This window comes from Vanellus vanellus (assembly GCF_965231255.1).
Source record: "Vanellus vanellus genome assembly, chromosome: 3".
NCBI lineage: Eukaryota > Metazoa > Chordata > Aves > Charadriiformes > Charadriidae > Vanellus > Vanellus vanellus.
In genome coordinates, this window is record NC_138907.1 from 44,792,509 (window position 1) to 44,819,944 (window position 27,436).

The following is a 27,436-nucleotide window of genomic DNA, read 5'->3' on the forward strand; positions in this document are numbered from 1 at the left end:
ATAAGTACTGTTATACGTACCCATCTCCCTGACTAGGTATCTCACTTGCTCTTCTACATAATATATCTGGAACTGGTTTACAGAGATGATCACGTAAGTTTAATTTTTCAAACTTACAAATTTTCGGCTTGGTTTGCAGTTCAGAAGGCTCCAGCCAGAGCAGATGCCCATCTCTGCCATTCTGAGCCTGTCCCCATAACTGGCGAGAAGATACAATTTTCTTACTTTCTTAGAAGAATGCAGTGTGTTTTGAGATCATAACTAGAGTATCGATGACTTTTAGCCTCCAACCATCTTTCCACACTGAGTAAGTGGTGATGATCCAAAGAGTAAATTGTGCTCCGAGATTGTAGCAGTAACTTGAAAAGACAGTATTTAATTGGGTTGATATTCTTCCCTTACAGGCTTTTATGTGCATGTAAGAATTGCTACTGTCATGCATTTGAACAACCCGTTCATGTGTTTACAGTATATTCATCATAATCATGTATTTCTAACCTAATACACAGTGTAAAAATAAAAATACTTAGAAAATAATTATGCCATTTCACTTCATGAAATTTGCTCTTTTAAAATGAGCATAAAATGATTAAATTATATCCTCTAACAACTCTATTCAAAGCCAAAATACCATGGCTTAGAACAAGGTATTAATTAGAACAGTTCAAAGTTTAAATCATTAGCTTATACTTCTCCTTGAACTATGAAAAGCTCATGGCAAAGACAAGTTCTTCATTTATCTGTGCATAGGAACACTTCTAAAAACCAAAAGGTGAAGAAAAATTGCTAAGCTTTGTTTTTCAGAATGTTTGTTTTAATATTGGAATGTCCTAGAACGCTGTAGTTGATTGAAGTTATATAGGGCTTGGCCGGTCTGTGTCCAGTGTTGGATCTTGTTGGAGGGATCCTATGTAAGCCATGAAGCTGTTGTTCTGATGGCCCCAGTCGTAGTAGTCTGGAGAGAAACTGGAAAAGAAAACAAAAGAATTAGTGACTGGCGGGTTGGTCCTGCAGGTACCTGCTTAGTGAATGTGGGCAAAATGCAATCGCATAGATGTGGTTCTCACGCTGAAGCACAAAAATAAAATAAAACTCCAACCGGGGGTTCAGGCAGCTATTAATTTTTTGGATCTGACAATTATTTTGGCCCAAGTGTCCTCAACGCACTGTTTCCTGATTCTTCTAGTTCACTAAAGACTCTCCCCTTTCTGTTTCACTCGTCCAGAAGGTGTTTGAAATCCCTAGAAGCAGTGCTGCTAATCCCTGCCAAGTCCTGGCACTGCAAGGGCCTCTCCGTGACAGACCTGAACCTCCTGGCTCCACGTACAAGGTGCCAGTACTTAGTTAGCCGCTCCGGCATACTGGCTTTTCTCCCACGAGCAGGGTGAGACAACGCACGTGGCTGGTGTGCTTTCCACTGGGAACTGTGCCTGTGTTACCAGTGTGGCTGGTTCCCTCACGCCTCTGTGCAGAAGGGAGGGTGCCTCCAGCTGTCGGCTGCATACCAGTCTGGCCTGCACCACCTCCAGCATCCTTGATGGGTTTAGTTATGATGTGAAAAACTAATGCAGCGGTGGGATGACTGATAACTGTAAATAGTGAATATCCAACTCTACTGAATCATGGTTTGGGCTCAGAGACAGTGACTACATGATCTTAGCTAAATGAGTGACAAGAACTAGAGCTAGGTATGTTAGCTACGGTTAGCAAGTTAGCCTGCATTTTAAGATTACACCGATCTACTGCGAGTGTACTGCAGGTACAGGAAACAGCAAATGAGTAACACTGCCTGAGCCTCCTTTCGGGACAAGATAGCGTTCTGGTAGTGCTTTTCCTTCTCTGCACTGGGTGCTGTCATTCTTGCTGTGAACTGCTCCTTCCTGGAAGGGAATCCTTACCAAGAGCTCACAGTTACACAGAGAAAACAGGCTTTTTGAGCCAGTTCTGGGTTCTGTGGGATCTCATAGAATCACAGAATGGTTTAGGTTGGAAGGGACCTTGAAGATCATCGCGTTCCAACCCCCTTGTCATGGGCAGGGACACCTCCCAGTAGACAAGGTTGCTCAAAGCCCTATCCAACCTGGCCTTGAACACTGCCAGGAATGGAGCTTCCACAACTTCCCTGGGCAACCTGTTCCAGTGCCTCACCACCCTCAGAGTGAAAAATTTCTTCCTAATATCTAAGTCTACCCTCTTCCAGTTTGAGGCCATTCCCCCTCATCCTATCGCTACACGCCCTTATAAAAAGTCCTTCCCCAGCTTTCCTGTAGGCACCCTTTAGGTACTGGAAGGCTGCTATAAGGTCTCCCCAGAGCCTTCTCTTCTCCAGGCTGAGAAGTGGCAGTTAGGTGGATTCCCATAAGCTTTCAGCAAGTGGGAAATCAAACGCCCCCTTTATTTCAGGTAAACCCCAAGATATTTAGCCATATTACAGGGCAACCTAAGTGGAGAGGCTCTCGCTACCACCATCGCAAGCTGCTGCCTGCACTGTTGAGCTTTTTCCCTGCTCTCCCTGAAGGCCGGGAGACAGCTGTTATTCTAGGTTGCCTTACTCACACACATAAACTAGTAAATGGCACTTCTTAGGCTACTCTTGGTAGAAACAGACGGTGAAACATGCAACGCAAAGATCTGACCTGAGTTCTTCAGAACAGCATGCTGTTACAATCCTTAAACTATGTAACTGATTTCATTCTTGTGTCCTTGCAGTCTCTGTGGGGCCCTTGGATCCCTACAGTCACTTGGTGCTGCCCTTCCACTTCAGCTTCCCCCTTTGATTCCCCTCATCCCCTGGAATTTATGCAACAATCGGAGCCAGACAATTTACATTAGTCTCCTGCAGTGTGTGAGAGTTCTTCCTCCTCCAGTTTCTGTTATGGGAAACAAGCGGTTCCCTCTTGTATCTCACCTGCCCTGTGCCCCCTGTGGTGCAATATTCCATGCTAGATCGTCATCACTGTCGTATCTGCGAGGGTTGTCAAAGAAATAAGATCTGGGACTGAAGCCATGGCTTGGGACCATTCCTGCGTTGGCCTGAGGGAAGGGAAACGTCAGTCAGTACTTGCAACAGATACAGATAAACTGCATGGTGCCTGACTCCTAAAAGAAGTCACCTCCTGGCTTCCAAAATAAACCAGGCAATTTTACATTTGCTGTAGAAAACAAATCTTTTTGCATTTTCTGTTTTTCGCTACCAGCATAATGATAGTCTGTTGATCTTAGCAGCTTTTCCTTTTCCTTCCTTCTAGCTCACAGACACGACCCGTTTCTGAAACCACCCTCCAGTATGAATTTAAGCTGACTGCGGAATTCCTGTCCATCCTGGACACTTTGCACTTTTAGCCAGCTGACTTGAAGTAAGCACAGGGAAGCAGCTGAGGAGCTGAAGGATATGAAACACCTAAAGCGATTTGGTTTTACCACCCACAGTTGTAACCCTCCCTCCTGGTGTGTTACCTCCCTTGCCTCAGGAACTGATCATGCTGAACCTTGGCACCCTGCTTAATGAAACCACAGCGGAAAAGCCCCTTAGGATCTCTCTCAGCAGTTTCAGTATCTACTGTTGTGAGGGTCAAATCCCAAGGAAAGGTCCTTTGATAAAACAAGGAAACAGGTGTACATGTAACTCCTTCATTTACAAAGCATTTTGCTTTTATTCCCCTATGTATCAAAACAGAAAACAGAAGATTCTGAAGGTCAGTGTGATTCTGGAAGCAGTGCAGAGGGACATCCAGGACCCAGTTGAGCCTCTTCCATGGATCCACTGCTTCTATCCCCAGGGAACAGGGTTCCCTGCACCTGTAGCTAAACCAGGATGACATCTTCTCCTTGGCCTTAAGCAGGAGAGCAGTTTAATCTCCCCCTATTTTTTAGATGTTAAATAACTTTGACAGAGATGAACTAAAAATACATCCATCTCTGTCCTCTCCCCATTTCCAACATTTGTCTGGCTGAAGGTATGGCAAGGCAAAGGACCACACGCCGCCATTACCCTGTCAGCACCAAAGCACACAGACAGCTCGTTCCAGGCTATAATCGGCTGTCGAGTGGAGCTTTACATTTGAACAGTGCTGAACGCAGGCTGCCTCTAGTCAAACTTCTTGTTTCTGAAGTCCTGAATGAAATGTAAAACCAAAGCACAATTATTTCTTAGAATTATAAAATTGTTTAGGTTGGAAAAGACCTTTAAGATCATCAAGTCCAACCATTAACCTAACACTGCCAAGTCCACCATTAAACCATGTCCCTAAGTGCTACATCTACACATCTTTTAAATACCTCCAGGGATGGTGACTCAACCACTTCCCTGGGCAGCCCGTTCCAGTGCTTGACAACCCTTGCAGTGAAAAAATTTTTCCTCATATCCAATCTAACCTCCCCTTGCACAATTTGAGGCTGTTTCCTTTTGTCCTATCGCTTGTTACTTGGGAGGAGAGACCAACCCCCGCCTCACTGCAACCTCCTTTCAGGTAGTTGTAGAGAGTGATAAGGTCTCTCCTCAGCCTCCTTTTCTCCAGACGAAACAACACCAGTTCCCTCAGCCACTCCTCAGAAGACGTGTACTCCAGACCCCTCAACAGCTTCGCTGCCCTTCTCTGGACACGCTCCAGAACCTCAATGTCTTTCTTGTAGCGAGAGGCCCAAAACTGAACACAGTTTTTGAGGTGCGGCCTCACCAGTGCTGAGTAGTGGGACAATCATTTCCCTAGTCCTGCTGGCCACACTATTCCTGATACAAGCCAGGATGCTGTTGGCCTTCTTGGCTACCTGGGCACACTGCTGGCTCGTATTCAGCTGGCTGTCGACCAATACCCCCAGGTCCTTCTCTGCCAGGCAGCTTTCTAGACACTCTGCCCCAAGCCTGTAGCGCTGCATGGGGTTGTTGTGATCCAACTGCAGGACCCGGCACTTGGCCTTGTTGAACCTCATACCATTGGCCTCAGCCCATCAATCCAGCCTGTCCAGATCCCTCTGTGGAGCCATCCCGCCCTCAAGCAGGTCGACACTCCTGCCCAACTTAGTGTCATCTGCAAACTTATTGAAGTGCACTTAATCCCCTCATCCAGATCATTGATAAAGATATTGTAAAATATTATTATATTCTTGTGATTGTTCCTTATTAAAAATAAGGAACATTTCTGATTTTTAATAAATCAGAGTTGTTGTTAAGATTCTTTAACTAAAAGAGGTTTTTTTTTAATTCTCATCTCATGCTTTCAGGCCAAGTATTTTCAACCACTGGACAATTTGATACTTTGCTGCTAAATTAGCGTACTGAACACATTAAAGTCCTGTGGCCCTTGGTCTCCCTCTTGTGGCATACTTGCACCGAAGTTCAGTTTTGCCTTACCACAGTCTCTTAATTTTTGTTTTTTTCTAACTCTTACCATGATATTTTTTAGCATAAATACAAGTCTTCTGTAGAAAAAAATCCATATATGACCTACTTACTATGACTTATAATGTCTACCCTAAAAAAGGTATCCATAAAGGAATTTATATCACTTATGGCTCTTCTGAACTGTATCTTTATGAAGTTGGAGATCTAAGGCTTTCCGCAAATCACAATGCAAAAAGATAATGTTACATGTGTTACTGCAGTGTTCTTTGACTTGCGAGAGAATATTGCCCATTTGACTGCATTGGAGCTCTCATTTGAGTAGGATTCCAAGTCTTTATGTGATCAGCTTTTTGAAAGGAGAGATTGTACCACCTACCTTATTTTCCTTCGGTTGTGAATCTCTCCCACACTCTCCAAACTTGACCACCAGGTCTAGCCTTACTAAACTCACTTTAAATAAAGTTAGATCTCTCTGTTGTCACTTTTTAGAAGAGCAGCACCACTGGACTGTACATTAAAACATTTCTTCTCTTTGCAGTTTTCCTGGCTATTTCCTAAACAGGAGTGGGGCTGAGATTTTTGTGATGGACACTGGGGTCCATGGGGTTTCTTAGTATGATGTCAGGTATCACAGGTGAACAGTAAGAAGGGCTTTATACAGCTGGGGATTTGTTACTTCCTTATTCATCTTAGTTTTATCATTGTCTCTGAAATCTGTATGTGAGAATAAAAAACATCACCTTCTCTAAAAAGTTATTCTATTAGTTGCTTCTCTTACTTGTGAATTTACCATTCACATCCTTCTTGGGGGAAATTGGCTTTGGTTTGGCCTACAGAAACAGAGACATTACCTCAGTAATCCTAGCGCAGGGCTGATATTCCCCATATGCTTGTCAACCAGCATATCCTATGCTTACCTGGAGACATTGCCTATGCCTACAGCTATAAAAAGATGCTCGTCCATCTATTAATTACCTAGATATTAAGGATACTTACAGGGAATTATCCTTACAACTCACACCTTAATCTCTGCTCTGCTGAAACAGCAAACAAATATGTCACCAAGTGCTCATTCCGGCTATTGGTCTTTGACATGGAAACAATTCAATGGGTACAGGGCTGAAAGAATTCAATCTATTATTTCATACCTGTCATTGAACAGTTAGCACACAACCATTTTCACTGCTGTGTGAGGAAAGATCCCAAGTTTGGATAACAAACTCGTTTTCCACTGACTCCAATACAGTACTGTATTAACTCAAAGGGAAGATGTCCCTAAATTTAAGAAGGCTCCTGATTTTTAAGGTAAACTGCATGAGAAACACCTTGTCTTCCTTCTGGGTAAATATGATGAGTTTCCTTCGTGAGAAGTTAGTATAAAGAAGTGGGAAGTTTGGGTTGCTTTTATTCTGCTAAGGACACATTGAAAAAGAGAAGTCAAAATGTAAAGAAGAAAAAGCCCCTTCAGAAACTGAGCCCTCTGGACCTGCCTAGACATTACACTAATAAATACACTAACAGATTCCACTTACAAGATCTTTTGTAGGGTTTCGGACACGGAAGAAATACACAACCAAGGAAGTAGGCAAGAGCTCCCAGACGAAAAGGATCACTCCAAACACTATGTAACCTGCATCTCCCAGCTGACATTTCAGATCTGCCTGTTGAAAAGTCAAAGAGAAAAGTGTTTAAAAATAAAGATGGCAGCTCATTTAAAGGTGCAGGAGGCAACATGTCTTCTTATGAAGATCTATATTTAAGTGGCTGAAAAGCTTGACAACATGGCAGAAATTCCATTCAGTAAAGCCAGATAACCTGGCTAATGATTAAAGGCATACTAAAAAAATCAATATGCTGGGTACATGATTTCCCTTTCCTTCTACCTTTCCTCCCTCCTCCTCCTCCTGCTATCTTTTCTTCAGCAAAATCAAAGCTTAATGCAGGGGTCTTCCCAGTCTAGGAGCCTGGCAAGCAACCATTTGATCGAGTGATCGAGTGCAGGTAACGAGAAATGAGCTTTTCCAGATGGGAATAATATGTAAAGGAACAATCATTGCCCAGATCTTCAAGGGCATTGCTGGCAATCTGGCTTTTGAAAACTAAGGCTTGGATCCCTTCAAATCAGTGCACATTGTTAGCTTGAATAACCATGCTGTTACTATAGCATTAGCTTTGAACTTGTCTCTAGATTTCGCCTCCACTATTCACCATAGCTGCAGAGGGCAAATCCTGTCCTCTCGTGTTTTGTACAGAGAGAAAAGGGTAATGTTTCTGACAGGTGACCTTAGGCAGTACCACAGTATGAACATAGGGCTGTACTTTTAAAAGTGACTTTTGATTCTGGTACCAAATTGAGTAGCTGGTCCTTATTTCCAGGCCCTTTACATACAGCTCAGATCATTTACCCCAAATTCCAGGCAACCCTAATGTCACAAGTCAGATCAGTTGTTCAAAAATCAGTAGTTGCGACCTAAAGCCTAAAGCATTCCAGTGAGCTCCCTATGAACGACCTCTGCCTCCACAAGGGAAAACAGGATCAAATACTCTGGCCATAAAGTTCCAGCCCCTGGTACTCCAGACTGCAAGAAGTGCCCCCTGCAAGGGGTCAGCAGGAGCAGTAGTGACACTCCAGGCCCCAACAACAAGAGGGAAAATGTTTGATTCAGTAGATGAGTCACAACCTAGTGCTCTTCTGCCTAAACCTGTGTGTTCTAATTACACGGAGTGGCACCGCTTAGCTGCACTCTTCTCTGCACCATAGCAGGGTTGATCAGTGGTCCCTTGACAGACCCTACTCAAGTAACTCTTAATGAGGTCCTCTGGGAAATCCTACCCTACTGTTTACCTACTTGTTATTTACAGTTTTATCTACTGCTCAACAGAAAATTTTTAATGGCTCCAGGTTCACTTGGCCACCCTGGCAATACAAGGCCCTGGCGTGGCTGGGAGCACTGCTTTTGGTCTGCAGGTGCTTGATGAGAGTATGGGGAGACAGCAAGTGTCGGATTTTGAGGCCAAACAAAATATACTTATGGTCCAGACCCAGGCCTGCTATTTTGCATAGCCTTGACAGAGCGGGAAAACCACTGGGACCTAACTACATGCTTCAAAGCAGAGAAAGGAGCTGGATGCCCAAATTTCATAAAATTCCACAAAAAATCCCCTGCTATTTCCTTTAGTGTTTTTATCACTGTTGGTTTTCAATCTGAATTGTCACTTGCAATCAAAAATTGGGAAGAATCTTAGTCTTATCCTCAAACTACAGAAGTTATCACAATAATGACAGAATTAAGGTAAATAACTCTACAGCCCTGGATGGCAATGGGAGATTTGATGATGACTTCAGAACTGAGCATTTCAGTGGAACCAAGTACTGTTTTTCTGCTTCTCCAAGTACAGCACATTCTTTCTAATCGACAAAACACCTGTCTTTTTTAATAAAAGGCTTTTTTTTATAACGTTAAAATCTGAGTAAATAAAAGATTGATTTTTTAAAATCATTTGGCTAGTGGTTACTTCTTTCTTTTAGCACTGAGGGCTTTTTTTCCTCCTTATGCTGAAATTACCAGAAATTTATATTCCTGGAGCAAAACAATCTTAGTGCATTAAATAATAATAATAAAAAAGGATTTAAATATATTAATTCCTGTTGTCATAGCATTTAGGAAATCAGCCATCACATACAGAATAAGTTTTTCTCATTAGCAAATATTTTCATACTTGCCTGATCTGATACGTTGTACCAATCATAATCAAAAGAATTGACTTTCTTGGTTTGGGAAAACGATAAGATGAACAAGTTGTAACAGGCTCGTGAGGTATAAAGTAGTATAACAGTCACTCCTATACTTGTCACCTGACAGACAGATGAGCCCTAGAAGAGATTTAAACACAGGTTATTATTCATAAGGGAAGCTGACAAGAACATTGCTTTGCTTGGACTTCGAGGGTTGTCATGCTGCTCTGCCTAATGCAAATGACTTTTTCTCTTTCCTTCTTTGATCAGTATATCCTATACTATGTATGTTCCTGTATTTTATCAGTACAGTGGTTTCCAGGCAATGGTACCAGTTCCAGTCCTTACCACGATGGGCTGTGACTAATTCCTAGAACTTATTGTACAAGTGCTATTTTCAGAGCAATGAAAACGCATAAGAAGTACACTTGGTATCAGATGGAGCAAGAGAACTCAGCCTTCAGCTGTGCATTAGCTATAGAGCATCCTGTATCGGATGCTGGCTAGATATAGCATGATGCAACCTTGCATCTTTTTACAACTGCTTGCTGTGCTCCTATTTCCTAAGTACAGAGCAGATCAGAACAGTCAGCAGTTAAACACAGCACAGACAGGAACAGAACATCCTGCCTTACCTAATGTCAACACAGAGCAGACAAAGTGGACGCACAGCCTACGGGCAGAGTGACCATGGCAGGGCAGTCGGTGAATTCGAGCTTGGGCACAAGGGGAGGAATGAGACTACAGTTCCTGAGCCCTAGAGAGAAAAATGGGCAGAGCAGGGGAAAGAGCCTAATCCAGCATGAGGAATAAGTGAGATGCCTGACCACTGTGTCAGGCACAGAGGGTCACTGTGGGGGGCTGAGACACCAGCACAGGAGTTGTCAAAGCAAGAAAGGAAGGAATCCAGGAGCCATTGCTACAGGGATCAGTGTGAGTCTGATCACAGAGGCAGGCAGATGTACAAAAATAGGACTGGCTTTGAAGGAAGCTCAAAGCAAATTCTGTGCAGTTGGCTCTGGAATAGTGCCTCGCACAGCCAAAGGAGACAAGATGGGTTAAAGCTCTGTGTGCTTTTAGAGGAGCAAGATACCTTGCAGTCATTTGCTTCACTAGCCCTGCCCTCTCCCTCTCCTGGCAGAGACCCACACCACGAGGATGGGCTCCTCTCATCTATGTGGGGGCGAGAGAGGCCAAGAGGGAAGTTGCTCATCCCCTCACACAACCTTTTATACCAGGAGACAGAAAGGTCTGCACCTTATTCCCTCCACTCACACACTCTGCTTCCAGGTTTGCAGCCATCGAGCAGAGGTCCAAAGCGCTGTGGCAGGTAGAGCACAGACATAACAGAATGGCTAGTGAACTATCAGGGAAAGTCACCAAGTCACCATGTCGTGAATCCCTGGCCTTTGGGAGACTACCAGGGCTCCTCTGCCGCTCACCCACGCCGGTGGCTATTGTCCCTGTGGCTCTGTCAAACCAGCTCCTCAGTCTGCCCTCCCCGGTGAGTGTCAGTAAAGAGGAGCTCAGGGACTCATCGGAAAAGCTTGCAGAAAACTAGCTTGCCTGTTTTCCCAGCAAAATAATATTGATTCGTGGGTGAGGCTCAGGAGTATCACAAAATCCCCAATACAGTCAGCCTCTCTGACTGAATTTCTGCTTACAACACGCTGGAACTACCACCATTCACCGGGCCACAACCCGAAGCCGTGTCAGGAGTGAGCCAAAAGCCTGCTGCTATACGGGAATCGGAGCCAGATACGTAGTAGGCAGTGGTGAAAGCTGTGGCAAGACCAGCAAGCAGGAAATGCCCCAAAGAGGAAATGTTTGTGAGGCACTTCTCTATTCTCCGTCTGTACTAGCAAGTCAGTGATGCTGTCATGGAAACCGAGGGTGAGAGAGCAGAGAGAAGCTGCTGACTGGCACCTACCATATCCCAGCTCAGTGGCATTTACAGACTGGGGATAGCAGAAATGAAGAGCAGAATGGGGTCAGTATTCCCCTGTATAGGTTTCCCTACACAGCTGTCATTCTTAAATAGTTAATAGTTAAATATGCTGCAGATTTAACAAACTTCAATCCCACCAAATACAAAAAAAAGGGGTGAAAGCATCCTGGTTTTGCTGCCAGTCAAATATACTTAATGGACTGGGGAAGGGAGAGCACAGCAGTAAAAGTAAGGCCAGAGGAATCCCTTTTCAGTCACGGGCCCTTATAGAAGAGAGGGGGAGCCCCGAATTTGTAGCATGCCCCACTACATGTGCTCTGGCCAGGGCAGACCTGGCCCAAGTCAGCACCTAAGGGCAGGGCTGTGCACCTCCTCGTGCTGCTGTAGCCTTGGTGCAGAGTACCAGGGTGGTCCCCTGTTCCAGGTGACAGAGGTGAATGTGTTTTCACATGTGGTCAGAAGATACGTGCCAGCAGATGGGAGATGCAAATAAAAGGCTGCCACTACCGATGCCTATCTACATGCACCGCAGAGCACGCATTATCTCCAGTGCTACTTCTATCATATCGCTGCAGAGAATGGATTTTTCCTCTTCAGCTATTTTTTTCAGCAAAACAGTAGCAGATTAAACCAGGATGTTTTTCCACTGCCAGGTCCAGCCATCTGTATCCCTAAGTATGTGCAGTCAAATCCTACTGGAAGTCCCCGGAGGAACTCCCATTTCAGGTCAGCAGAAAGGAGCAAAGCACTCTTTAATTCTCATTTCCACATTCAAACTTTCATCAGCTGAGCTTTCTGTCTTTTCCTGTCTGCAATAATGTTAGAGTTTGTTTGGTTTTTGTGAAATAGCTTGAAGTAAAGAAGATCAAGTTTCCTGCAGGAGGAGGAAACGGAACAAAGTAATCTCGCAAAGCCTCCCTTAGGTTAACACTGCTTTGTTACAGAGATTTACACTTCTGTGATTTGCAGCAGTAGAAAAACTTTTCTTACTAGTAAAAATAATCCATCGCCCATGCCCTTTGGTCAGCAAGTGACAGGCTTGAAAGAAACAAAACAAACTAAGCTGTGTTTTTAAATCTTCTAGTCAGCCCTGAACTTTCAGTTGTTGTGCAGTATGGCCAGATTTGATTAAACAGGAAAAGTACTACTTTCATCTGATTAAGTAAATGAAGAGAGGAATTTTATTATAAGATTTTCTAAACAGTAGCTGAAACTTACATTTTTGAAAGGTTTGTTGTAGTAAAGGTAATGTGCTATTGGTTAAACTAATAATTTATTTTAAGATTTAACTACTGCAAACGCAGGGACCTTTGAAAGCCTTGTTTCATTTTTTATAATAAATACAAAACACCTTCACTGATTTTATAATAAACACTGCAGGCTTACGTGATGCCACCCAGTGCCTTGACCACTGAATGTGTCCAAAGCTGAAAACCTAATAATATTTCTTTAAAGAACATTTTGTAGAGTAACATGAGAGACATTTTTCCCTTTCTCGCCACTTGGCTGAATTTATAATGCATTAAATCTTTTAAAACACATTCTCATTATCTATAGGACAGTATGCAAATGTATAAAGGGAGATTCTTATTCCTCTGACTGGCTTATCTTCAGCATGCTGTTACCTTAAACACTTAACTTAATCAGTCAATAATTTGACAAGCTGAAGTATCCCAAAGTATAGACCACTTCTGTGCAGCAGCATTGAAATGAAATGGTCTTCAGGCAGGGATCTGGAGAAAGCAGTATCCACCTGAAAAACAGCTGTGAGAAACTCCAGCCAATAAGTTCCGTAAACTCTGCCTTAAAAATACATATTTTGGGGTCACTGGTGTTAGCCAAAAGCACCCTTGCTAGCACTTAATATTTAATTAATAAATCGAGCAGGATGCCCAGCCAAGTGCAAGCTGTGAAGTTTAAGGCCTCCAGCTCTCAGGGGATCTAAAGTACTGTGTGGTTTTGCCTTGCACTGCCTTTGTCTCTCAGAAGGTACTTGAAAAGAACTGAAAATGTACCTTACCTTGGACTCCAAGTAAATGTTGGCTAAAGACATCTTGGAAATCTTATACAGGCAGATGGAGAGTGAAACAGCGCACAGCACAAACAACGTGTCATTAATTGCCACCCGGACAGAGACAATGACTTTTCTCTCTGAATTCTGTGTCCTCACCAATACTGCACATGTTAAATTCACCAAGAGGAAGAGGAGACTTATGAAAAGAGAAGCCAGGTAGAGTGGCAACCTGGGAGAGTGAGGAGAAAACAGTTTTAGCGACATTGTTCAGCAAGTGTCAGTCATGAGATGGAAGATGCACTCTGAGCAATGAAAGCTGTACGTGTTGGGCTGCCACAGCTGACAGAGTGACCAGCTACCCAAGCCCAAATCAAAGCACTCCAGATTGCTGGAGAGATTAACTTAGCTCATTTCAAACCTGTTTTTACAGTTACACAACAAGCTGTAAGTAAAGAAACTAATGTCAAGCAGCAAAACATGGAAGACTGTTTGCAGCAGAAATACAACAGCACAGTTCTTAAAACCCACTTAAAATACAGACGTACTTTCTTAGAGCATGCACTTCATACACAGCACAAACCCTTTGACTACTCACTGACAGGAGAAACCTTGCAAAAGGTTGATTTACCTGGAATGAACTGGTTTTGACCCTGGTTTTACTACACGACCACTGCCATGAGAAGCATCACTGACTGCTGATATTTGCCACCAGTTTTCATATTAAATTAAGGAACTGTCTAACAGTAGGAAAAATCTCTGAGTTACTGGTTCCCCAGTATCTTTCTGTGTCCCTTTTCCTGAATAATGTGGTCATGGGCAACCTCTTGAAAGAAATATCAAGAAATTTAAATATGCGTATTGATTTTGGGTTGACATTTTGCCATCTATGCCAGACAAAAAGGTTCATTTGCACAACCACAGGAACAGAGCCGGAACAGAAATGTCACAGACAGAAACCCAGAAGCTGAACTGAATGGGTCCGTCTGTTTTTTCACACCTACTCAGCACTGATACCTGCAATATAAGGGTACTACATACTCAAGGAAAGCTGCTTCTAATTTCTCTTTAGTCCTACACACAGCTGTGGAGCTTTTCACTTTTAAAAAAAAGCACCTTTCCATTTCAGGTGTTTGCTTACTTCATTATCGTTGCTGACCAAGGAAATTACTTATAAGGGTCATAATCTCCAGTGATTGAACAAGAGGTTTTGGCAACAGCTTTTCATGCCTGCTGGGAACTTTGAATTTGGCTGACAACAAACATCCAGACTGTCCCCGAGGAATCAAATTCTGATTGTTTAAAAATACTTTACCCAATGGTGATCTTTTTCTGTCACACATTCATATCCTTTTGGGATAGCATCAACCCAGCTACAAAGCTGAAGCCTAGTGGCTTCTTTCCAGAGGGCAAGAAAGGAAAGGGTATACCTTTGAGAACTTTTAAATGTGTCACAGGGAGAACTGAAGGCCTAAAATTCCCTGCTTGTGAACCAATGATAATACCCTTCTCTCCGGTCATGGAAATTCCCTCTCAGGGGAAGACTGTGCTCATTCTTAACCTTCCAGGGCAGGGCTCTGTTTTTAGAAGCAGTTTAGGAGTAGTTCCTTTAAACCTCACAGTCTCATGCTGGAAGCACTGAAGTCCTGAAGCTACTCTCTCACATAGCTTCCTCTGGAGAATGTAGTTCCCAGTTGTAGTGGTGGTGCATTTACAGCTTTTATTAATATCTCAAAAGTCCTTAAGTGACAGTCACATGTCTTCCTTTCTTTCCCCTCCAAAAACCTATTTAATAATGTCATCTCTGCTCGTCCATTGTACTGCAGTTAAAATATTCTTATGGGGTTCAGGCTTACAAGGAAAGGTGTGCTCTTACATGCTGCCTGCTCATGGGACGGTAAGTACCTGCTCTTTTTTTTCTCAGCTTAGCCAAAGGGACCTTCTGCTTCAGCACAGCCTGCATGCCCTTGATGCTGGCTTGCAACCAGCAAGCCTTAGAGGCTTCCAGGCCAGGCTCCTCCTTGACTAAGTCTAGCAAAAAAAAAAAAAAGCACTGTCACGCTCTCATGCCCACACACTCCCATACAAGCCAGGGTGAGCTGTCATGGCCAGTCAGTTGTGCAGCTCTTCACATAATGATCTTCCATGCCCCTTATTAACATGATGTGGCCGGGGAAACGGCTGCCTTTTTTGTCAATAGAAGCGTTGTAGCTGAACTTCTGAGTAAGCACTGATGGAGATGCAGGCTGTGTGCCTCAGGGCAGTTTTAGTGTCTCTGCAGCTGCAGAAAGCATTCCCAACTCACTTAAAGGCAGAATGCGTCCTTACAGCTCAACTACAAGGCACCTATGTGGCATGAATAAGCATATGGGTTTTTTTTTAGAAAATAGAAAAGCAGGGCAGGAGAGGTGCTTCCAGATTGCGCCAGTGACTGTTCAAAAGCCTATTGTGCCTAATCCCCATTTTGGGGCTAGTCCCTTAAAAGGAACTGTGTGTAATCTGGCTTGGACGGCAAAGGCACGTGCCAGGGTATTCTGTTCTTTCTGTGTCAGGCTGGATGCACCCATAAGTTTTTCTTTGAGCTTAAAATCAAACTTCAGATGAATGCAGTGAGTTTTGCTTTGTTGAACAGGAAAATCTGTCTGAAACTACTGCATTTTGTATGTGGTTTCCTCAGAAACCATACAGTGTCTAGGCTTGTGAGTAACAAGGCATGCACACACAACCCAGCAAGCCTCATCCAAACCCAGTCAGTGAATGTAAGAAATCCCCAAGCCCAGGGAGACGTGCAGAAGGACTGTTTAAATATGAAGTTGGGCTGGCACAGGCTTCGCCTTGAGCTCTTTTGCCACAGTGACTAACAACACTGAAGGCTGTGCTGAGTAAAGTTCGCTTAAGATTCTGGATCTCTGATAGGATTTTATCTATTTTTTCCGTATCTGAAATGATCCTGATTTCTGAGACCTGTGCCAATACACAGACCACAGTCCTACCTCTCTGTTGCCCTGTTTATGTTGCCATTATCTATTGCAGAAATACCAATACGAGGCAATAAGTTCTGACATTTATTAAAGAAAATTAGGAAAAAAAAAGTGAACATTTAGCAATGAAGAAAAATCAAATTCACTAAGTGCAGACTCCATCCGCTGTCTGTAGGCCGTTCATCTCTCTATCATCCACCTCTACATCAGGATTTAAGCAATGTGATCCAATGAAAGATGTCTCTGCCCATGATCTTTAGAGGTCCCTTTCAGCCCAAACCACTGTGATTCTGTGATCTTTCACTAGACTGTTACAATTAAGATTCAGGACCTCAGCCGTGGGTGTGCACTTATTACACCGCTTCAATTGCTCTGTATAAGATAGGAAACAAGTTCAGCTTTATATATATGGCTCTTTTACAAAGGCTAATCACATTCATGCTAAGACATCTGGATGTTAAAACAAAATACTACTGAAGTCCTGTCACTTCTTTATCAACAAAGCTGAATAAGAGAGAAAAGGCTAGACCAGGTCAAAGAGTGATTTGCGTTAGAAATGCAGTAGGCAATCGTCAGGGTGGACATGGAGCTGTTGTGGGGAGGGTAGTCTGTGCATGAGTAATTCCAGTCACAATACATAAGTGTTTAGGAATGGAAATGCTCCAAGAGCTATATCAGCATGGTGCTGAAATAGTCACTTCATAGGCATTAACTAAATATCACAAGCTCCCTCTGCTTGACATTTTCAAGCAGTTTTCAGGAACAAAACCTTGCTACAAACATCAGTAACAGATGAGGTTCAAAGCTTCTACCTCTCACCTCTAGAGCCAGCTGGGAACATGTTCACAGACCTGCCCTATACCACCCTGACCTGCAGCCCAGGCTTTGTGCAAAGCCGTCCTCTTTGTTCCTCTTGCCTATGCGTACCATCAGAGGCAGGCATGCTTGCACTGGGGGCTGGCTGGGGACATGGCTGGTGCATGCTGTGCTTGTCTGCCAGCCCATACTCCTGGATTTCCTTCTCACAGAAACCAGAGTGCAAAGGGGAGCATCCAGCTCTCGCCTCTTGGGGTCTGGGATGTGGCCAAGGTATGCACACAGACCCACTAACTTGAAAGCATTCCCAAGGCCACCAAAACAGACGCAGCCTCTCTGTTCCCATCCTGACAATTTCTGCATCAGCTGCGGTTCAGCATCCTCACATCCCTCAGTCAGCCATCACACCCTGCGTGTCCCATACCCTCACCAGCCCAAGCACAGCCCAACCGAAGCCTGCTCTCACTGTACTGCCATTCTACCAAACATGGTTTCCGAAGCACTTGCTCCAGATGTTTGCCTCTCCAGCTGTATCAAACCCCAATTGGATAACAAACTTTCCAGGGCAATGACAATGACAATGTTAGTATCTGACCTGTTGATACAGTTCTATGTTCTCCTAATAGTCAGCAAATAACAGGTCAGATTTCAGTTTCAAATTAGTCTGTTTTCCTATCCTGAATTCAGATTGTAAATTCTTTCTTTAGCATGGAGACGATCTCTCTCTTCCCCTGTCTAAACAACATCACTCGACTAAGGCTTTTAGGCATTGCAACAATAAGCATTAATTTATTGAGCTCTTCCTCAGCTTTCTGGACATTACTGCCCTTTGGGGAGCTTTTAAGTAGTTCCTGAAAATCCCTTGTGCTCAACAAGATCCCAACCAAATCTCTCCACTTAAATGCAAAGCTACCATAACCTCAAGTCTATGGAGCCACGGGAGGTTATCTGTGAGTTTCCAAACACATCATCAAATTGAATCCATTCTTGCTAGCTCTTTCCCTTCACAACTCTTCTCTCATCTTCCCAAAACTTTTGAGTCTTTTATTACCACTGACCTCACAGATTAATACATACCCAGTCCCACTCATTTCTGTCAAAATAAATACATTACTCTGATACCTTTACCAAAGCACTGGATCTGAATGCACCTAGCAATACAAATGTTAAGAACCTGTAACCAAATCACCAGGGTGAGTGTTTTCTGCTTGCATTTGAAATATTTGCCGTTGAAAAATGTGAATGTCTAAAAATAGTGCTCGTGTTGGGAAATGTCAAAGATTTCTAAATGTCGTAGGAAGAAGCTGGCCTCAGAACCACCATCATAAAACACTGGTATATCAATATGAATAGCTGAGATGAGCGTCACAAATTATCAAAGATGTAGTGTTTCTCAAAGAGCATGGCCTCTATTCTTTACCGCATTAAATGTTTGCGTAGTTCTTACCTGTATTTCAGTAGCTCTGGGGAATATTTTGACTTAGCTTTGAAAATCACCTGCAAAACAGAAAAACATTGCATCAAACAGGATACAGGTAAGTAAAGGAAGACACTGTGATCTGCAGGAATCCTGTCTCACAGGTCACAAGAAACGTAATGATAGGTTTCATTATATAATAGATTTGCATTTATTGCTTATCCATGGCAGTCAAGCTCTAAGCAAAGTATTAAAACCACTCATCAGGCAATCACAATATACTTGTATACAAATTGTCTACACCATTATTTTTACTTATTCTGGCTTGGGAATAGGGTCCTTTATACCAGTATACACAAGAGGACCAATGCCAGTATAATCATAAACGCAAGTAATTATTAGGCTCTTACATGGGCTAATAGTACATGTCTCTCACATAGACCGGCTCCTACTGGCACATTGGGTCAGATGCTCTATTCCCATGAAGAGCCTGTCATAGTACCCTGGCCTGAAATTGGATGTATGTGTTTGTATCCATGTTACGTTGCCAAAAGGATGCCATTGAGAACCAAACTCATTGTTTTACTCTGAGGTATATTTAGCTTATGCAGATTGTCGGTTCACTATACAACAATATGAATTTTTATGGAGAGATAGCTCAGGCACAGTAGTTACCTTGCTGTAAAATAAAAGGCAAAATACTGACAGGTTTTCTGCAATGTAGCTAGGTAGTATCAGTCACAGGTGTTTAGCCACCATCAGAATTTTTTAAAAAATATATTAGCATATTTTATATCATATTTATTAAAGAAAATTACAGGGAAGCATCACTGCTTTTTCACAAGCTAACACAGTTTCCGAACACGCTCAGTTTACAAATGTTCGTTTAAACCAACACTGAAGCACACTGATTGCTAGTATTAATAAAAATCACGCTGTATGACTTATTCTGGGTTATTTCCTAATTGTTTTCTCCTCAAGTTATCCTGCCTTATCCATTTCACTCGGTTTTGCACACCCTTTAGTATAGCTTGCCTAATATTTCTATGATCATCATGCTTTCCCAAGGAAAGAGGACTTACATGATTGCTATGTATGTGCAGGCATGTGTCTGCCTGTCAACCTGCTTATCTGTTCCCCCACTGATCTTAAAATACTCCAGTCAGAGCACTGATGGAAAAATCCTTGAAGCAGCAAAGACATGATCCTTTATCACCCTCCTAAAAATTACTGACCCAACAGAAGGAATGAACCCTATAGATGCATCTGATATATGACCTCTGTGAGGAGAACCCTGCATGATGATCCTACACATCACCTAATACGAAAGAGTCTGCACAACAAAGTCTCATAAGAAACGCCCCAGTTATAGAAACAGCTCAAAGTCAAGCATGAGACATAGATCTGGAGAAAATCAGGCTTCACTTGTTCCAGCGCTCCTGGAACAACTTGTCATTTAACTCCTATTCACCATAAACAGCTGCCTTGACATGGAAATTATTTTTGTGACGCATCAGCCTGCTTAGCACTAGCTGAAGCAGCAGAGAACATAGAGGTTTTCAGCAGGCCCTAGGAAAATAATAGCTGAGAACAAAATTGAAAAGCTGGAGAAAAAAATCTCTAAAAATATTCTGCAACCACTGCAACCACTGTTCTCAAATAGTTAACATCTCTGGCAGTATCCCTTACAAAAGATTTTTGTGATTCATTCTCCAAATTCCTGGATCGTGAATTCTCACAGGAGTTCAGGAAGAAGTTTGATGTTGTTTCACTTACTTGCTACTGAAAGGAGAGGTACAAGAGGCTTGTGAATCTTCTCTGTTTCCATGGTACACAAAGAGGGGCTGTCAGTTTTTAGAGAAGAGATGGGGTTCAAAATACTCCCTGTATGCTTCTTGTACTAGACTAGTTGCCTACTCTGCTTATTCTGGAAGACACTGTGGACAAGCGGGAAGGAAAAGATTCCAGACCTCAATGAAACTAAACAAGTAAAACTTGTCTCTAGGGCCATTCCACCATTCTCACCTGTTCTGAGTAGCACTGACTCACACATATTGTACCGTTAATTTTGACGGCTTTCAGGAATAGCACTGAACAGAAGTGTTCAGAGCCTGTGCAAAGAACTACAAAAGACAAGCAATTTGCAATGGGCAATGAGTTGTGCTTGGTCCACAAAACCTAGAAAATTCACAAGTTCCTGAATACCATCTCCTGTGGTTCCCCAAAAAGGACCCACTCACCCCTATAATGTCACAGAGCACTTCTGTCACATAAAAAAAAGGCTGCCCCACCTAGCAAAAGTTCCATGGATAATTTAGCTAAAACCAAACATGACTTTCCTGCTGCACATCCATCAGGACCTCCAAACGTGAGATCGCCAAAACAGCTGTTATTGTGATTCCAGATGTGGTGGGCCTCTCCCAGCTGATAAATGCTTCTGAATTTTATCAGAGCAAAATAACCATTAAGAAAGAAAATGAACACTGCCTAAAAAATGGATGCTACATAGAATGAAAGCTGCTCTATAAGGCATGGACACTCTCACAAATTCACAGAAATACAGGCAGCCAAGTTCTGCCAGCTTTGCTTAAACACTGATGGGGCCTTAGTTCATGAGTAGCCTTGCTGGAAGCAATGTGATTGTCACAGAATAAAGGGCTGTTCAGTGGGAGTAAGGATGTCAGAAGCTGATCTCAATATACCTTACATGCGTGGGTGCAGCTTTTTGCTTTTAACATTTAGCTCAAGAAACTGGTTGCTCAATGGCCCCTCCCCGCAAGTGTTGAGAAAGCTTCCAGTCAATATCTGAGTCATCTAAGCAAGTCTTCCAGCAAACCAGAGCAAACCAGACTATTCCTAAGAATAGACTAAACAGCAAGCAGAAGGCAGATTTTTTTAAAAAGACCTTTCAGAGCGCCCCAAGATGAAGAGCAACACAGAAATTCAGTGAAATTCCTCGCTAATTTTCTAATGTCTAAAGGGTTACTTTTTCTTCTTAAAAGTATTTCCCCTTTTGCTTGTTCTTTAAAGGAGAAATATCCTGTTTTGACTCCTTGTTTTAGCCGAAGGACTGGAAACCTCAAATGAGATTCTCACACTCCCTCCTCCACTCCCCTGAGGTATATGTCTGGCATATAAAACTGCAGCAGTACAAAAAGACTCCAAAAAGCCCTTCATACAGCCAGGGAAAATTTCTGTTGCAGGAACTGATGTAAACAGCTGACCTTAAAGACATTTTAGCAGCAGAGGAGCAGTGAGGATGGCATGGGAGTCCATCAGCAGCTCAGCTGCAAAGAGTTCTGCAGAGCTGCTGGGGAGCAGAGAAGGCAGACAGGGCCAGGCTGCTGCAGGGTTGCAGCTACAGTTATGAAAGTTAAATCAGGAGCCACTCTGGCCCTGCAAGTATCAATGAAACAGGTGTCAAAGCCAAGTCACATATTCCCAGCGCTAAAAAGAAAATCTCAGTGGAGCAATTTTCAGTCCGTGCTCTGATTTAGCTGAACTGACGTGACGGCTGGCACAAACCTCCAGTAAACATCTAGTGCTAGCTGATCAATTCAATTTTACAGGAGCCCCAGCTCAGCTTACCAAAAAGCCTCAGGTATGTGTTAAGTGCTTGCATATGTCTCAAGCTGGCCCTCTGCACAGGAATGAAGTTCAGCTTTATTTACCAGTTCTCATTTCAAAAACCCTACAAGAGGCATAGTGTGTACTTTTCCTTCCCAGTTCCTTTCACCACAGCCCCTCTCTTCCTCTGTCACACTTCATGCAAACTTCTCTTTGCACCCTGAAAATATGCCACAACCTCATGCAAGCCCGGAGTCCCTCACCATCAGTACGCACACCTTTTCTCTGCTGTGTATCTTCCAGTCCTAGGCCCACCTTCCCCTTTCCCTCTTTCTCACATATTCATTCTTTCATTTGGATCAGATTCGCCAAAATATGCAAATTTTCCCTCTACTCTCTAAACTCTACAGTTTGTAGGGTTTACAGACATGGGCAACATGACTGACTACCATACTCAGCCTTGTGTAAATTGGTAAAAATAGCCCTGAAAGGACAGGGGCTATTGTGGGGCTGGCAACCACGGTAAACTTGCATGTGTAGCTTTCCTATCAAATTATTTTCTAAGTCAAATTACCTCATTCTTCATATCAGATGCTGACAGCCAGCCAGTCTGCAGTTGCAATTTGTCTCCTATAGATCCAATACTGAGGGCAACATCTTATGCTAAACATATTTGCTGATGTTTTACTATCTGTAGTTAGACTCCTGTGTAGTTCTATGCACATCTAAATCATGCTTTAAATTAATAACAAGCTTTATAAAATACGGTGTATTAATTTCTACTAAAAAATAAGTATTTCTCCTAAATAAAAAGCCGTCTTGGTTCTCTCACTGGTGGTATTACTTTTGAAATGCTATCCCCAGTAATTAGAGCATGAGAAGTTATGTTAGTTTTCTTCCCAGAGCTAAGACATACCCGAGTTCCACTGAGATAAACGTAACCTCTCTGAAAGCCTTGTGCTGGTTTTACCCCACCCTGCCAAGCACTTCCAGCATGGCCAGCTCCCCTCTAAACTGTCTTACTCTGCACAATTTCTCTTCATTTGAAAGTCCCTGATTTTATCAGCCCTGCCTGGGAGGCAGGGTAAGCTTCTCAATCTGGATGCCAGACAAAAGGGATGATGGCTAGGGAGGAGGAAAGAGAGATAAATCTGCCTACCAGCCCTTCTCCACCCATGCAGTCTCGCTGTTCTTTAGCTCAGCACCACAGTTCCCTAGGTCCTGGAGGAGTTCCCAACCTGACGATTAAACCTACAGCCCACCAAATGTTTTGCTGTGCCTGGCCACAGGGGAGGCCTGGGATTTCCAGCATCTCCTACAGCTCACGGTCTTTGGCCCTGACCTTGTTTTTTGAGTCTGTAACTCTCCATCCTAGCCTCCCTCCTGCATCATTTGTATCCTGTTCCCCAGGGAAATGTAAAGTCTGAAGCAAACAGGACAAAGTGAAGCAAGCCCTTCTCTGCCCACCCTTCACACACACTAGAAAAGGCAACTTATTTTATTTCCCAGAGCCTCTTTACACTTTTGCCCACAGCACTGACTGTAAAGCTTGAGGATTCATCTCAGTCTCCCCTTGTCAGGGGCAGGGAAGATTTGGCTAGGAAGGACATAAATAAAAGAGTGCATGAGTCCCGGGATCCTTGCTGTCTGGAATCACTTAATGTGGAAAATACGTTATTTGCCGATTTGCAGTCTTTGCTTTATCAAGCAGCAAAATAAACCTGTGTGAGCTGCAGGTGTGAGGCAAACATATCTAATGGGCTTTTCGGTCTCTTTAGGTAGAAATGCACACTTCAGCTCTCTAGCCAATGCATGAGGATCAGGGACCTGCTCCGGCTTGGTACAATGCAATTATTTGCTGGTGTTGGGCTACAGTTTTACGAAAGTGCCACTGGATCTCATCCTCACGTGATATTTATTTTAGTGATTTCTAAGTAGACAGAACCTTATCCTGAGAGGGTAGATTGCATTATTATTTTTCTTTAGAAGAGAATGAATACAGACAAAGGATTAATAAATTCTAATAAATTTAGCACTTTCATTGGAAATCACACGTATTTTCTGCAGTATGATTTCTGAGAGGGGCTAATATTATATAAGCCTCTTCTGCAGCAGCCTTATCTTCTATTCTGCCATAAGCAGGGCATCAAGACCATAGCAAAGGACCCTGAATTTGGATCTTAATCCAAAGATCCCTCAGGAATTGTTCTGAGTTAAAACTATTTTGATTTTAACTTCTCTTTCATCCACAGGTCCCCCACTTTAGCATCCTGCCCCAACATATTAAAGCTCCTTCTTCTCTGTCTGCTAATGGTGATGCTCAGGTCTGGGAACAACTTGATGCCATCATGGCATATTTGTCTTGCTACACATAAAATACAGTCTAAATTTGTGTCCCCATTGCTTTGGGATACCTATTAAAAAGAGAATAGTTGTGGCTAACTTTCTGTCAAGTTCAAAGATGCTTATTATCCTGAAAAATGCCCTCAGGCACTTGCCAAATGAGTTTTTTGTTTGGCCGGGAGGATTTGCAATGTTTTTTTGAATCACTTTTTCTTTTCACGTCTATGTCTAAAAGTTTTCCCTGCAGCGCCACATGTCTGGGTGCCATACACCAGATAATAAACACCTGCAAACTCCAGAGACCCACGGAGATCTCTTCCAGTCCTCTGTCCCTATACGATACATAGATGACCTCTTTCCCTCTAGCTAAGCACCAGTTAAATAGCATGGTTTTCATGCACTAAGACACAACTGCAGACCCTTCTTGCCTGCTTTCTAGAGAAAAAAGGATAAAAGTTGTTTCTGAACAGGTCTGTGAAGTTATAAGCCATTACTGAAAACAAAATTCTCTCTTCCCACCCCTTTCACACTAGTTCTTGCTTGCCTACTGTGGAAAGCTAGATGCACATTAAATATACAGTCTCAAGAAGATGCTGAATTTCAAGCCAAACCACCTTTTAATGGTTAGAAGTAAAAAATTAATAACAGTGAATTAAAAATATGTGTACTTATTCTGTGTCTTACATTATATTCATACAATGGCTGTGTTTGTATTTCTTAAGGCTTTGTTTTGGCTGGGGAGATACTTGAGATGAGATTTCACTGGGAGCAACCAGCTCTAAGCAAACAATACTAATAATATGCCTGTCTACAGTGGCCCACAATCTTTAAAAATTATGGTGCGCATCACAAACACTGAAAGTGCCTTGCAAAGATTGTTTCCAAATCCTCACAACAGCTCTTCAAGACAGGTAACTATGACACTCTTTTACAGAGGGGCTCAGAGGGAGATCATGAGGACTCATGGTGACAAAGCAGAAATTGTCTCAAAGGCAGAACCAATAGCCTTAGCATTTTTTCTGTTTCCAACCACTGACTTGTACTTCCTGAATGATATCAGACAGCGATGCCAAAAATAAGTTAAAAGGGCATATGTGTGCATTCAGTATGCTCTCTTTCGTCCTGAGACAAAAGGAATGCTAAGCCCCCGAGTGCTGGCACTCTAATGCAGAGAGTGCAGACTGCTGTGCCCCCTCTGTGCTCGTGCAAGCCCCGGCTTCTCTTGGAGAAGAGCCACGATGCTGCATTCTGCCTCCCGACTTCCACAGCAGCCCCACGTGTGTGTCTGAGGGAAGGATCTGACCCAGGGCTATGACTTAGTCCTAGCTGCTGTGACAGGGATGGACTGCGTGATGATGGATGTCTGCCCCTGGGGAATCGCACCATTATCAAGTGACTCTCACAATAGCTATGGGATAAAGCATAGGTCACCACATGCCTGAGCTGGAGTTGGGTAGCACGTAGATGAAAGGTTCCTGTAAGCCCTTAATATATCTGAAGTCCCAGGGAGTGGAGCAGGGTGAGTTAGCAGGTGTTTCAGACACTGAATCCAGAAAAGTAAACCTAAGCGCAAACCTGTGTATGTGATTCTAAGTATTTAATACCTTCTACAACTCAAGTGATCCTCTTACAGCTGTCATGCCTACCATTGCTGCTTTTTCAGCTCTGGGATGGCAGCTCTCACAAGCAGCCCAATCTCTCCAGCCAGGCTGTTCAGAATTGACAGGCCTGTGATGACTACAGAGCCCTGTTAAATACTGTTAGGCACTACAGAAGCACCGTCTGGGCACTGAGCCAATTCCAAGTGGGGCACAGAGCAACCCCCCCCCCAAGCCTCCTGAACACTGACGGGGGTGCTCCAGGGCCAGTTGGTGCTCTCCCGGCTGACTACCCCTGCGCTGGGAAAGCGGACTTTGACACGGGTCATCTGAATGCAGGTTTGGCTTCCTGCTCCAGGCACTGTAGTGGGATTGGGGAGATAGAGAATCCAGTCCCTGCCCTCCCGCAGGCTTCCTGTGAGATGTTAGGCAAGCCCAGCAGTCTTTCTTTGCCTCAGCATGCCAATATCCCATCCTGCCAGGATACCCGAGCTCGTCATAAATACTTCCGAGCAAGTCTAACTGCAGCAACCCAGAGCGCTGTGCAGCCTAACTCATCTGGCTTCTTAGCTGTCCGTAGCACAGTTACACTCTCAAGTCCTCTTTCTGAAATAGAGGTACTATTTACTTCACCCCACTATACAGTTAATTTACCTTTACATCACAGTGTCCTTGAAATAGAGGGTGTATCTCTGTACAGCACTTAACACTTACTGGGGTCTGGAGTCACTGCTCTTTGTAATACAGATCATTATAGGAATTTAGGTCCGCAGTAGGACTCGATCAACAGTTTTGATTGTGATACACAGAATAGAAATCTCACTCAGAAACATGTTATCCAGCTTGCAAAAACCTGGGGTGGGGGGTTGCCAGTGATATTAGAAATTACAGTTGTGACTGCACACAGAGATCAGGTTGGCTAAGCTAGGAGGTTTATGAAGTCTACTAACAACAACAACAATAATAAATAATAATAATAGAAGGGCATTTTGGATGTCCAGCTTTCAAGCTCTCCTATACATTTTTTTCCCCCAGCCTTTAAATTAAATGACACCCATTTACCAGACAGTAGATACATTATTTGCCATTCCCGAAATGATCACTTCAGGCTCCAGTTTCATTGTAACACCAATCACTTGCATATAGATCAAAAGTTAAAACTCCCAACTAAATAACTGAAATTTGCTTTTTGCATTGCCAAGGTACATTAGGAAATTACATTTTTCTCACGATTCTTACAAAATAATGCTTTACCGTTCTGTCAGATTTAATCAACCAAATATCTGTTGCTTACCTGTGTGAAGTAAAGATTCATCAGGGTCAGGGTGAAAAACTGGAGGCAGACTGGGAAGCAATAGAGAAGCCAGAAGATGAAGGGACTGAGAGAATTTGCTGTGACAAAGTCTTTGAAGTAAAATGAAAAGAGCACAGTCCTAAGAGAGGCCCAAAACAAGCACAGGAACAGAAAGACAGTTTGGTAACTGAACCTCTTGTGCCTGTAGTGAAGGACCAGCCAGAGCTGGACGTAGATGAACACAAAAAGCAGTGAGTAAAAAACAGTATATACAATGGTCAGGCCCAGCTTCACATACGGAGGGACAGCTGGCGTCAGGGTCGGCGGAAGGGTGTCATTTTTCAGTGGGTCCCACTCAGGGGCCTCCATTTGATATCAGGAATC

The 27,436-nt window shown here is 43.2% G+C and overlaps 1 protein-coding gene across 1 annotated transcript; it reads right to left on the reverse strand.

Moving 5' to 3' along the window:
• Nucleotides 1-146: 146 nt before the first annotated feature.
• Nucleotides 147-27,436, reverse strand: GPR137B (G protein-coupled receptor 137B). Its single transcript, XM_082480632.1, has 7 exons — nucleotides 27,053-27,436; nucleotides 18,281-18,330; nucleotides 13,046-13,268; nucleotides 9,062-9,215; nucleotides 6,874-6,998; nucleotides 2,909-3,033; nucleotides 147-966 (listed from the first exon to the last, which is right to left on the reverse strand). Exons 1-7 carry the CDS (start codon nucleotides 27,419-27,421, stop codon nucleotides 855-857), a joined length of 1,158 nt encoding a protein of 385 aa, XP_082336758.1. The 5' UTR covers nucleotides 27,422-27,436; the 3' UTR covers nucleotides 147-854.